The 13408-nt window shown below is 34.1% G+C and overlaps 1 protein-coding gene across 1 annotated transcript in view; it reads left to right on the forward strand.

The window, feature by feature from the left end:
- The window catches only part of SMARCA5 (SWI/SNF related, matrix associated, actin dependent regulator of chromatin, subfamily a, member 5), a 49373-nt gene that overhangs the window by 22162 nt on the left and 13803 nt on the right, over nucleotides 1–13408 (forward strand). The window contains exons 9-14 of the mRNA XM_008590452.1: nucleotides 434–502; nucleotides 3592–3701; nucleotides 5605–5831; nucleotides 7262–7383; nucleotides 9881–10033; nucleotides 11306–11438. Of these exons, the coding sequence (XP_008588674.1) occupies nucleotides 434–502; nucleotides 3592–3701; nucleotides 5605–5831; nucleotides 7262–7383; nucleotides 9881–10033; nucleotides 11306–11438 (814 nt within the window). The remainder of the gene's footprint in view (nucleotides 1–433; nucleotides 503–3591; nucleotides 3702–5604; nucleotides 5832–7261; nucleotides 7384–9880; nucleotides 10034–11305; nucleotides 11439–13408) is intronic.

A 13408-nucleotide genomic window follows, 5' to 3' on the forward strand; every position in this document is an offset into this window, starting at 1 on the left:
AACCGGTCTATATGTGGGATCCGAACCCTCGGCGGGAGCGCCACCACGCTCCCAAGCGGCGCACCGTAGCAGTGCGCCACCGGGCCGGCCCCTTTTAAAAAAAATTTTAAGCTTTTGTGAAACTCAGGGTATTTTTCACAAATATTGATCTCCTAATTGTTTTTATAAAACTTGAAAACTTGCTTTTCAGCTTTTTTTTCTTTTACTGTGAAATTTGTCATCTTGATGTTATTGAGAAAAATGATCAGGAAGTAATATGATTCCTAAACGAATTGGCAGCAGTGACACACATGAGAAATAGGAGCTTAGACTACATGATTTTGTGGATCACAACTCAAATATGCTAATTTTAGGAATAATTGTTATATCTGGCATTATAAGGTGTTTGTCATTAATATTATCTCTGATTAATAGTTTTTGTTTGTTAATCTAGGACTTTGATTCCTGGTTTGATACAAACAACTGCCTTGGGGATCAAAAGCTAGTTGAGAGGCTTCACATGGTAAGTATTCTGGAATAGTGTTAAAGCGTATTTATAATGGGAAAGTAGATAGAGATTTAAATTAGTAGGTTAAAGCCTTTATGCTTTTTGTTAACAGGGAAATAGAGTCAGATCTGTTTGAATTCTGTCACTTAACTATTTGATCATTATAGTGGAGTTAGGAGGTGATGTGTGACAGTTTTAGTGTTAATACCTAGGATAGAATCCTAACTTAATGAAGGGAAAAGGTAATCTCTTAAGTAAGAAAAGGTACAGTGGGGGAAAGAAAAAATGCATAACAACTAATATAGATAAGTTTGCAAAGCTTATTTCCATTTACATTTTATAGAAGAATCTAACAGATTCACTTCTGGAAGGGCTAAAGATCCTCATACTGTTCTTAAATCTAATGACCGTGTGTATAAGCACACGCTGATACTGTGTCTTGAATAGAGTTGATGTTTTTCCTTTGATGAATAGCTTTGTTCCTTCCTATGAAAGTTGGCAAGTGAATGTTGATAAGTAGAGAAATTCCTTTAAGAGACCATTTGAGATACCCTGGTCAGCACGATAAAAGCAGGACCTTGTAAGCATGTCACATGAGGCCCTTCATGACCAAAACTGGGGATTCTCAACCCTTGTTGAAATTTTGGTCTGGATAATTCTTTGTTGGGGGATGAAGAGGGGAAGGAAAAGGGAAGTAGATAATTGTCCTGTGTATCGTAGAATGTTTGACGTACTTCCCACTTGATGCTGGTAGTAACATGCCTCCATTTGTGACAACCAAAAATGTCTCCAGACATTGCAAATGTTCCCTAGGGGGCCAAATTGCCCTATCCACTCCCTTCCCCCTTCATCTTCTATTTCACTTCTTTATGTATTAAGATTTAATTTGATAGTATTGTAGACCCCACAGTATGTCAATTTTCTGTAAACTTCATGCTTATTCTAATCTATCTTTGCTTATCATTTTTGCTACATTTAGAATCTCCTTTTCTGACCTCTTTATTAATACCTAGCCCAAGACTCAGTGACATCACCTTTTCTACTGAACATTATGTTTTCTACTGAACATTTTCTCCTGAGGCTGGCTTAGGTATTCTGTGTATTTCATTTTCAGTAATCTGAAATTTTAACATTATAGCACTTTGCATCGGGTATTGAAATTATTCACAAGTGTTTTCTCTGCTGAATTGTAAACCCAAAGGCAGGAAACTGTCTTGTATTTTATATGCCTAGCACAGTGCCTGGCTATAGTTCATATTTGAACAGGGAAAAAAAATTTAAGTTTATGAATATTCAAACATTCTTTGTATATATATTAATTATAAGGTACTTTTAAATTCTTATGTTCTGAGATTTTTGTTAAATATTTGAGAGTGATATTCTCCTAGGCACCCTTCTTTCAATTTAGATGATATTCAGGGATCTTAAGTTCTATTTACATTTACTTATTGGAAGGATTGTGGAACGCGTATGTAATCTTGAGGGTGTGAAAAGAGGCAGAGGAACTTGATTTTTCTTGCTGCTTTTTTTCTCTTATCTCTCTGCTCTTAACTTTGCTTTAATAAATAGATAGGTACATGTAGGTAAAGCAAGTTAAAACAACCTTCACAGCAGAGTCAACCAGCTTTGGTAGCTCTGTTTATTTAGTTCATAGGGTAGTTTAAAGATGCTTATCAAGTCAGGGAGAAGAAGTCTGGTAGCTACCTTTCTACTTTGTCCTGCTCTTTACTCTGAAATGCCTACTATAGCACTTGTGGTCCTGTAATGAAGGGGAGATTGAGAAGTCAGCATGGGAATGCTTAGGGATGAGATAACTAATACATCAAGTTAATAGTTATCAATTATCTAATGCTGCAAAACAGCTCCCTTGTCTCCCAAAATAACCCCTTAATAGTTTATGTTTTAATAACAACCCCAGAATTTATGGGTTGGCTGAGTGGTTTCTTTGCTGATTTCACCTGTGTTTATCCAGCTGTATTTATATGCCTGTATGTTTTTTGTTTTGGTTTGGTTTGGATTTTTTTGGTAGCTGGATGGTATGGGGATTCAAACTCTTGACCATGGTTTTATAACACTGTGCTCTAATCAACTGAGCTAACTGGCCAGGCCTCCCAGCTGTATTTAGCTGGACAATTCTAGAAAGAGCCAGTGGTGCTGAAGGTCTTCACTCACATGTCTAGCTGTTGCTGTTTGCTGTTGCCTTAGGGCTACACTAGCTTCCTTATATGGTCATATTAGAGAAGTATCGTTTATTTTTTCTCACCAATTTTTAATTTGTATTGTGATATAGTCAGTATTTTTATAAGCCAGTGTAAATAGAACAAAGGAAGATACAAATAAAAGGATACCTTTAGTTTTATACATTTTTTTAAAACGTACTATTATGGAAATGAATGAACTGCTGTATAGAACGTTGATATGTGTAATAAATACGTGAATAATAGAAGTCATATATACATAGGCATATATTGAATGAATCCATGTCTATAAAGTTAAAATAACAGGTGAAACTAATCTATGGTGTTTAAAAGTAAGAATATTGATTACCCTTGCGGAAGAAAAGAGGAGTAGTGACTTTGAGGGGCCCAGGGATTTCTAGGTGCTGTATTTAGCTAGATGATGATTACGTGGATATGTTTACTTGATGAAAATTTATTGAACTGTGCACCCATGATTCATGTACTTTATGTATGGTCTACTTCCATAAATTAGTAAATTTAAAAACTAACCATAAAGAGATCTTAATGTGGACCCAACCATTTCTTAAGGAATGCCAGACAATCTTTATGTAAGTAACTAGTTTTAAACCTGAAGGGCAGTGAATACTGAAAATACTATGTTTAAAACTTACTATAGTTTTTATTTAGTGTTATATGAGAGTGTAGCAAGTATATACTCACTGTATATTGGATAAATAATGATCTTGTAGTATTACATTTCAGGAACCCAGTAGTAATGTTATATATTTGGAAAGGAGAAGTCCTAAATTTACTTGATATTCAAGCAGAGAAATTTCTGTGAATTTAATAGACAGTTTTAAGATTCTGAAATAATACTTATACATCTGTTAAGGTCATCTCTTGTTTCTTTTTGGTCTTTCTAAGGTTTTACGTCCATTCCTCCTTCGTCGAATTAAGGCTGATGTTGAAAAGAGTTTGCCTCCAAAGAAGGAAGTAAAAATCTATGTGGGTCTCAGCAAAATGCAAAGAGAGTGGTATGTGTTCTGAGACTGTTTTATGACTGTTGATTTTTCCCTAAGTTTCATTTGTATTTTGTTCTCCTAGTTTGTTTCTTTATGGATTTCCTGTTTGCTAGATGGAATCTAAAAGTTTGCTGGCCATGTAATATAGGACTTGCTCATCAAATTTATGACACAAAGTCTTGAACCTATTAGATTTCAGAATCAGAATGGAAGGTCTGTGAATCCAAAAATTAAATTTGGGATTTAATTAAACAGGGACACATATAAAGCCCTCTACTTGGGCTTTTTAAAAAGGAAACTGTGGTGCAAAGATGGGAAATACGTGCTTAACAGGGTTGTTCATAAATACTGTGTCATGGATTAGTGCTAGTCTCTGATGAAGTAAGTCGTAGATCGTTAGTGGAGATATGAGAAGACTTAAGTACTTTTTTAAATTCCACAAAGCTGCATTTATTTAGCTTAAAAGACTACGTTCTGAGCTGATGTTTTATTTTAGACAAAATAAAACGTCCTTTTGTGAAATGATGGTGATGCTGCATGGTAGCTATTTTTAAACACACGGGGCAAAATTTTAAAGTTGAAAACTGTGTTTTTTAAATCTTTTTTTTCTTTATTTTTAAAAGTTTTATGGATGTATAAAATCCAAAAGGCTAGAAACCACTGACTTAGTATTAAATTTTTTTTGTAGGTAAAAAGCTCAACATAGATTAATGATGTGAAGTGGCTGTAGGAAAAGACAGTTACCTTAGCATATGTTAACATAAGTGTAGTCTTGGAAGAAGGGAAGTAAATAGAGCCGCTCTGTTCTTTACTGGTCTCTCCATAACTCAACTATATTCAATTCCGTACTTAATTCTGATAAGTATTTGCAAGGGTCCAGAGTTGTTGGTAAAAGGATTGAAAGGATATCATATAGAAAACTGGGCATGTTGTCTGGGAAAGAGCAGTCCACTATAGAGGGCGGGCCATCCTAAATGTTCTCGAAACTTTTGAAATGCTATTAAGTGGTAACAAAGATAATAGGCTTGTCTCGTATGGCTCTAAAATATAGAACTAAGTAAGACATGAGTCAGTATTAAGGAAAGGAAAATCTTTTTTAGTTAGACATGTGAGTGAACTTTATATCAGTCAGAATTGTGATGGAATGGTCTGCCTTGAGTACTGTTTTATGCCCCATGTTTGAAGTTGTTTAAGCATAGATTGCTTAGGCTATTTAAGTTATTTTGTTCAGAGGATTCAAGGTCCTGAAACTTTGGTGTCCAGACAGATTACTCCTTTCTGCAAGGTAATGTCAATTCTTAGTATACATTGAAGGCTTTTTACAATCTGGCCTTAGCCTGTGGCTGTAGCTTCACAGACCACAGACCTCATATCTCCTCTCCCTTTATGTTTTTAAATATATGTTTAGATCAGATTTATCTTATTCTCATCATCATGCCTTATCCTCTTCTGAGTCTACCTCACTTCTCAGGTCATAGGGTTCTTACCCAACTGTTGCACTAGCTACATGGTATATAGTAATTGAATAGTGGCACTTTCTGCTGCAGAATACTTCAATACTTCAAACTAAAATTATGTTTAAAACTTAATACTTTAAGTTTTGCTTAGTTAGTTAAAAATGTTGTACCATGCTGCTTTTAAAAAAAAATTCCACCCAGGGAGACGGTTTTGTAAATTTAAAGTAATAACATTCTGAAGGCCCAAGGCATAAGTGTAAACATTAGAACACTGTGGGCAATAAAGAAAAACAAGAAAAAAGAAAAGAGTTACAGATGATAAATTCCTAACCATACCTTAGAAGTTGATGGGTTGTCTCTTATGGATATTTCGGAGTTGAGGTGGGGAAGGGAATCAAGTATGTAAATGGCAGGGGGATTGGTTAGGGCCACTTTTAAAAAACTTTTCTTCTTAATAGGTATACTCGGATATTAATGAAGGATATAGATATACTAAATTCAGCAGGCAAGATGGACAAAATGAGATTATTGAACATCCTAATGCAGTTGAGGAAATGCTGTAATCATCCATATCTATTTGATGGAGCTGAACCTGGTCCACCTTATACAACAGATATGCATCTGGTTACCAACAGTGGCAAAATGGTGGTATTAGACAAGCTGCTTCCTAAATTAAAAGAACAAGGTATCTGTTACTAGTATTAAATTGAGAAGTAATGAAAGCTGTTTTTAAATCCTAATGTCAAAATGAGGGAGGACTATATTTTGAAATGATTACTCTGACACTTTCTAAAGTTGAAGCGTGAAATGTTAGTAAACTTCTATCCTAGATCCGCCCCCCAACTTTAATTTTAGGCCTTAAATCTCTGAGAAAGTGATCAACAGAGTAACTACATTCCCTGGATTGGGGGGAAGAGTTCCCATTTTATATATGCTCTCTTAGAAATTTCAGCTTTTTGTCATAAAATGCCAGGAATGCTCCTTCCACCCATACTCAGTTTCCAGATCCTTTGTTAGACAAATGGTATTGCTTTTCAGTTATTTATGTGGATTTTTTATGCAATTAAATATCGTGTACATGGACACCCAAACATTTTTATTTATAGTATGCTGACTTTTTATATGAAAATGTTTATGTCTGTGGTATGTATATAGGTATATTTAAATTACATGAACATAGAACTTAGTATGAAGCCAGTTTCAACAATTACAACTAATGCAAAATTGTTTAATCTATACAGTACCTGCTTTCCTCCTCCCAGATTTTTTGAAGCAAATCCCCAGCATCTATAGCATTTTATAAATTATTCATCATATAGCTCAATTTTTTTTTTATTTGGCAATTGGCCAGTACAGGGATTGGAACCCATGACCTTGGTGTTATCAGCACTGTGCTCTAACCAAGTGAACTGACTGGCCAGCCCCACTGTATAGCTCTTAAAGATGAGAAATATTACTCTAAAGAAATTCAGTGATTCTATTATAATCATGTACACAGTCAGATTTGGGGTACAGAAATATGTGACATCAGCAGATTGTCAGCTTCAGCTTCCAAGACAGGATCTTTTCATAATTGTTATTTTTTCAAAATGATCCCTTTGTCTTTATACTGAAGGCATTATGCAGCTGCCTGAATATAAAGTGAAGGATGATCAGTGTGGATATGAGGCACACATTTATGATCCTTTGAGCTGGAATAGGTCTTCAGAACTAGAGTGAGACCAGGAGTATTTGGTGTGTGTGTTGGGATGTGGAGGGCCATATGCATGGAAGAGTTGTGGAGGTGGTGGAAGGTTATTTTTAAATATATGTGGGATAACAAGATAATGATTTTTTTCAGTCTTTGGGATGGCAAGGACCACAAGCAAATATCCTTTTCTGTTTACTTTAGTGTGCTATATAATACCCCTTTCTATTTGTGCCATGATGGAAAAGTGGTGGGGGATAACTGACTTAGATAATTAGTAATGTAGTTTTTTTTTTTTTCCCCTTGTTCAAGTAGGTAACTTGGAATTAAGGGGTAATTGGTTAGTTCTGTTTTGGTTAGCCTTAAATTTTTAATATATTTTTCTGCTTTTGAGGCCTCTAATACTGGGCTATTATATTCTCCGTCAGGTTCACGAGTACTAATCTTCAGTCAAATGACAAGGGTATTGGACATTTTAGAAGATTATTGTATGTGGAGAAATTATGAGTACTGCAGGTTGGATGGGCAAACACCCCATGATGAGAGACAAGTGAGTAAAATATTGGGAGGGGAGATTAAAAAAAAAATCAGATAATTTTCTGATACTTGTTTTATTTTATATTGAGCAACTAGACTATCTGCCATTTAGATACCTAAAATTTATTTCTGCTTGTGGAAGTACCTGGCCAAATCAGGAAGATTATGCTTATGTTGAGAAATGATGTGTAGATTAGGAAAATTTACAGATCCTTAAGTTTGATATTGCTAATGACTGGACACATGATATTGTATTGGTGACCATAAACCCAACTTTGTTAAATCTCTGGTATTGGTCACTTTCATCCTATAGTCTGTGTAAGAGTGACTAGGGAAAATTGATTGATCATTAGAAATAAGGGGTGTTTTGTAGGAATGTGGTTTGTGAACTTATCAGAAGTTAAACAGAAAATGGCATTTGAAATAATTTGATTACTTTTATGTAGTTAATTGGGTAATATTTAAAGACTAGGATTTTTATATTGTTTTCTAAGCTCATTTGTCTCATATCACTTCAGTCACTGATAGCAATGAAAATTTGGATTTGATATAGATAGAAAAAAATTTCGACTTTAAACCTAAGGAAAAAAGATTTTTAAAAAACTTATCAAACTTAAAAATTATAATTTTGTTTATATCGCCTAGAGACGTTGTGTGTTTCATCTCAGTATAACCTTGTAAAATTAATCTGATAGTTTCTCACTGATTCCACAACTATCATGTGTTTCATATCTTTTAAAAGTTTTTCTTGTAAGATAACCAATTAATTGGATTGAAACAGAATTTAAGAAATATTAATATAACATGAATATTTTTATTATGGTGGTTCTGTTGCATATTTTAAAAAAATTTTATACTTGAGAATATTTTAATTTTGTTTCTCAGTATACACATTCAAATATTATTTATGTGACTTTTTAACTATACTCAAGATAACATGTTAATTCAATTAGGACCGAGCACACAGAATTGGACAAACCAAGACAGTCAGAGTGTTCCGCTTTATAACCGATAATACTGTAGAAGAAAGAATAGTAGAACGTGCTGAGATGAAACTCAGACTGGATTCAATAGTCATTCAACAAGGTAAGCCTTAGAACTTTAAAAATTTACCAGGTTGGATTGATACCACCTGTTTGTGTCTGAAATTTTTGTAGGAGATTCTTTCTATTAAACATCTGTTGAATCATGCTAGCAGCCAGCAGAGATGATTTGTATTCTGGAGATAGTAAACTTTAGTTTTGTTATTAAAAAGATGAGTTTTGGTCTCCAGAAAGTTGAGGTTTATATATTAACTCTGCCAGTTAGCAGTCTCTTCTGCTATCTGAGCCTGTTTCCTTATCTATTAAATGGGGATACAAGTAGCTACTATTTAGGATTTTTAAGGATTAAAGGGGATAATGTATGTGAAATAGCTGAAATTTACCATGGTACATATTAAATAGAGCTGTGGTGATTATGATTTACATGTATAGTAAGCAAAAATCAAAATAAAAGTGTCTGATTTTATTCCTTTTTCTTGTCTGCACCTATTTATTGAGCACCCACCAGAGATGGCAGGCACTGTTCTTGGTGCTGAGAACATAATGGTGAATGGAACAAATAGGCATTCTTAGTTGGAAGGAGTTTACAATTCAGTGGGAAGGAGACACCAAGTAAACAATTTTATAAATAGGACCAGAGGGTGAGAATGGGATTTTATTGTGGATTGATTGAAGGAAACTTCAAGTTCTCATTTCCAGATCAGCTTTTAAGGAAGACATTATGTTTTCATGATGCTTACTATAAAGTTGATGATGAGATATATAAAATGCCAAATGGGGGTGGGAAACTTCATAACTTCAAGCATACATTGGTTTCTTTTCTTAACTGCATCATTACTGCATACTTTTTTTTTTTTTTTTTTTTGCTGCTGGCTGGTATGGGGATCTAAAGCTTTGACCTTGTTATAATACCATGCTCTAATCAATTGAGCAAACTGGCCAGCCCTGAGCGTATACTTTTTATCTCTCTGTAAAATTGAAAGATATCTGTTACATTGTTCACTGATTATTTTATGTATGTGTTGTGGTTTTGTTGTCAGTCTCTACTTTCCATGTAAGTAGGGAAATATTTTANTGATGGAAAAGTGGTGGGGGATAACTGACTTAGATAATTAGTAATGTAGTTTTTTTTTTTTTCCCCTTGTTCAAGTAGGTAACTTGGAATTAAGGGGTAATTGGTTAGTTCTGTTTTGGTTAGCCTTAAATTTTTAAATAAATTTTTCTGCTTTTGAGGCCTCTAATACTGGGCTATTATATTCTCCGTCAGGTTCACGAGTACTAATCTTCAGTCAAATGACAAGGGTATTGGACATTTTAGAAGATTATTGTATGTGGAGAAATTATGAGTACTGCAGGTTGGATGGGCAAACACCCCATGATGAGAGACAAGTGAGTAAAATATTGGGAGGGGAGATTAAAAAAAAAATCAGATAATTTTCTGATACTTGTTTTATTTTATATTTATAGGAGTCCATCAATGCATACAATGAACCAAATAGCACAAAGTTTGTTTTCATGTTAAGCACACGTGCTGGTGGTCTTGGCATTAATCTTGCTACTGCTGATGTAGTAATTTTATATGATTCAGATTGGAATCCCCAAGTAGATCTTCAGGCTATGGTAAGAGATAACAAATAAACATTCTATGCTTTGTAGATGTTTTAGTTCGGGCAAGCTAATTCTATAAATGTCAATAACTTAACTCCGTAGAATTTTATTTTTCTCTGACCTAGTGGTACAGTTGAACCCTTTTTTGAGGTGATCTTTATCAGGGTACTTCTGTCTATGGTTCTTCCATATGTTAGGACCTTAGAGTTCTGTGCTATATCCCCTGCAACCTGCTGGCAGTAGGGGGAAGAAAGAGACTTAAGGATTGTCCAGGAAATTTTTTATGGGTCAGACCTGAAAATGCCCACACATTGATTGGCCAGAACTCAAATCATGTAGCATAACTGACTGCAAAGGAATGGGTAAATGATAGTACTGGATAGGTGTGTCCCAGAAGGAAAGGGAAGTGGGTTTGGTGAGCAACTAGACTATCTGCCATTTAGATACCTAAAATTTATTTCTGCTTGTGGAAGTACCTGGCCAAATCAGGAAGATTATGCTTATGTTGAGAAATGATGTGTAGATTAGGAAAATTTACAGATCCTTAAGTTTGATATTGCTAATGACTGGACACATGATATTGTATTGGTGACCATAAACCCAACTTTGTTAAATCTCTGGTATTGGTCACTTTCATCCTATAGTCTGTGTAAGAGTGACTAGGGAAAATTGATTGATCATTAGAAATAAGGGGTGTTTTGTAGGAATGTGGTTTGTGAACTTATCAGAAGTTAAACAGAAAATGGCATTTGAAATAATTTGATTACTTTTATGTAGTTAATTGGGTAATATTTAAAGACTAGGATTTTTATATTGTTTTCTAAGCTCATTTGTCTCATATCACTTCAGTCACTGATAGCAATGAAAATTTGGATTTGATATAGATAGAAAAAAATTTCGACTTTAAACCTAAGGAAAAAAGATTTTTAAAAAACTTATCAAACTTAAAAATTATAATTTTGTTTATATCGCCTAGAGACGTTGTGTGTTTCATCTCAGTATAACCTTGTAAAATTAATCTGATAGTTTCTCACTGATTCCACAACTATCATGTGTTTCATATCTTTTAAAAGTTTTTCTTGTAAGATAACCAATTAATTGGATTGAAACAGAATTTAAGAAATATTAATATAACATGAATATTTTTATTATGGTGGTTCTGTTGCATATTTTAAAAAAATTTTATACTTGAGAATATTTTAATTTTGTTTCTCAGTATACACATTCAAATATTATTTATGTGACTTTTTAACTATACTCAAGATAACATGTTAATTCAATTAGGACCGAGCACACAGAATTGGACAAACCAAGACAGTCAGAGTGTTCCGCTTTATAACCGATAATACTGTAGAAGAAAGAATAGTAGAACGTGCTGAGATGAAACTCAGACTGGATTCAATAGTCATTCAACAAGGTAAGCCTTAGAACTTTAAAAATTTACCAGGTTGGATTGATACCACCTGTTTGTGTCTGAAATTTTTGTAGGAGATTCTTTCTATTAAACATCTGTTGAATCATGCTAGCAGCCAGCAGAGATGATTTGTATTCTGGAGATAGTAAACTTTAGTTTTGTTATTAAAAAGATGAGTTTTGGTCTCCAGAAAGTTGAGGTTTATATATTAACTCTGCCAGTTAGCAGTCTCTTCTGCTATCTGAGCCTGTTTCCTTATCTATTAAATGGGGATACAAGTAGCTACTATTTAGGATTTTTAAGGATTAAAGGGGATAATGTATGTGAAATAGCTGAAATTTACCATGGTACATATTAAATAGAGCTGTGGTGATTATGATTTACATGTATAGTAAGCAAAAATCAAAATAAAAGTGTCTGATTTTATTCCTTTTTCTTGTCTGCACCTATTTATTGAGCACCCACCAGAGATGGCAGGCACTGTTCTTGGTGCTGAGAACATAATGGTGAATGGAACAAATAGGCATTCTTAGTTGGAAGGAGTTTACAATTCAGTGGGAAGGAGACACCAAGTAAACAATTTTATAAATAGGACCAGAGGGTGAGAATGGGATTTTATTGTGGATTGATTGAAGGAAACTTCAAGTTCTCATTTCCAGATCAGCTTTTAAGGAAGACATTATGTTTTCATGATGCTTACTATAAAGTTGATGATGAGATATATAAAATGCCAAATGGGGGTGGGAAACTTCATAACTTCAAGCATACATTGGTTTCTTTTCTTAACTGCATCATTACTGCATACTTTTTTTTTTNGCTTTTTTTTTTTTTTTTTTTTTTTTGCTGCTGGCTGGTATGGGGATCTAAAGCTTTGACCTTGTTATAATACCATGCTCTAATCAATTGAGCAAACTGGCCAGCCCTGAGCGTATACTTTTTATCTCTCTGTAAAATTGAAAGATATCTGTTACATTGTTCACTGATTATTTTATGTATGTGTTGTGGTTTTGTTGTCAGTCTCTACTTTCCATGTAAGTAGGGAAATATTTTACATTTCTTTGGTATCCCATAATGCCAGCCATAGTGTTAGCCACATGTCTGAAGACAGTAAATCATTGCTTATTATTATTAATTGTTTTTATTAATAATAGATTAACTTTGTGCTTGCTTTGTGCCAGGCAATGTGTTAAATACTTAATATCCATTATCTCCTTTAGTCTTCATGCCATCTTGGTGGGGTTGGCATCAGAGATGGAGGCCTTAAAGAGATTAAATCACTTGGCCATTGTATATACAGCTGGCAAGTGACTTCAACTAGGGGTTCAGGAAGAGTAAAGTGTTTAATTAGGAAAGTCTCTGGGGACTTCTGAAGCCTGCTGAACTGTGAGGTATCTCATAGGTGATGTAATGGCTGGTGTTTTGTTTTTCTTCACACTCATTTATGTGTTTCGAAAAACACCTGCCATGAGGTTCTTGTTTTCCATCATACTTATCTATGAAACACTTTTTTCTTAAGATTAAAAAAAAATCTTAATTGATTTATAATAAACTTATAAATCTGTTTTTTGACTTAGGTTTTGGAAGACTCCTTTATGCTAGTAACTTTGTTATCCCCTTTGTAGATGTATTAGTCAAACAGCAAGCCTCAGGGTGCATACCTCTCTGTTAATGTTCTGTGGACTGAGGGACATAATGAAAAATGAGTACACAAAAGCATTTTATAATTGAAAGGCTCCCTCCCTGCCCAACAGGGAAGTAGTTTGTGTAAGCTAAGAACATTTTGAAAACAATAAGATACCCTTAAACCCAAAAGAAACATGATTATGATATATTCTCTCTTTGAAATATATTCTCTCTTTGAAAGTCACAGATGCTTGGTCGTATATCCTATTAGGGATCCAAAACCATGAAAGAAATATTTAAGGACGTTGTTGAAAACAACTTGGGTCTTTATCCACTTATTAGAAGTTAGT

This window comes from Galeopterus variegatus, unplaced genomic scaffold (genome assembly GCF_000696425.1).
Source record: "Galeopterus variegatus unplaced genomic scaffold, G_variegatus-3.0.2 Scaffold6110, whole genome shotgun sequence".
NCBI classification, from domain to species: domain Eukaryota; kingdom Metazoa; phylum Chordata; class Mammalia; order Dermoptera; family Cynocephalidae; genus Galeopterus; species Galeopterus variegatus.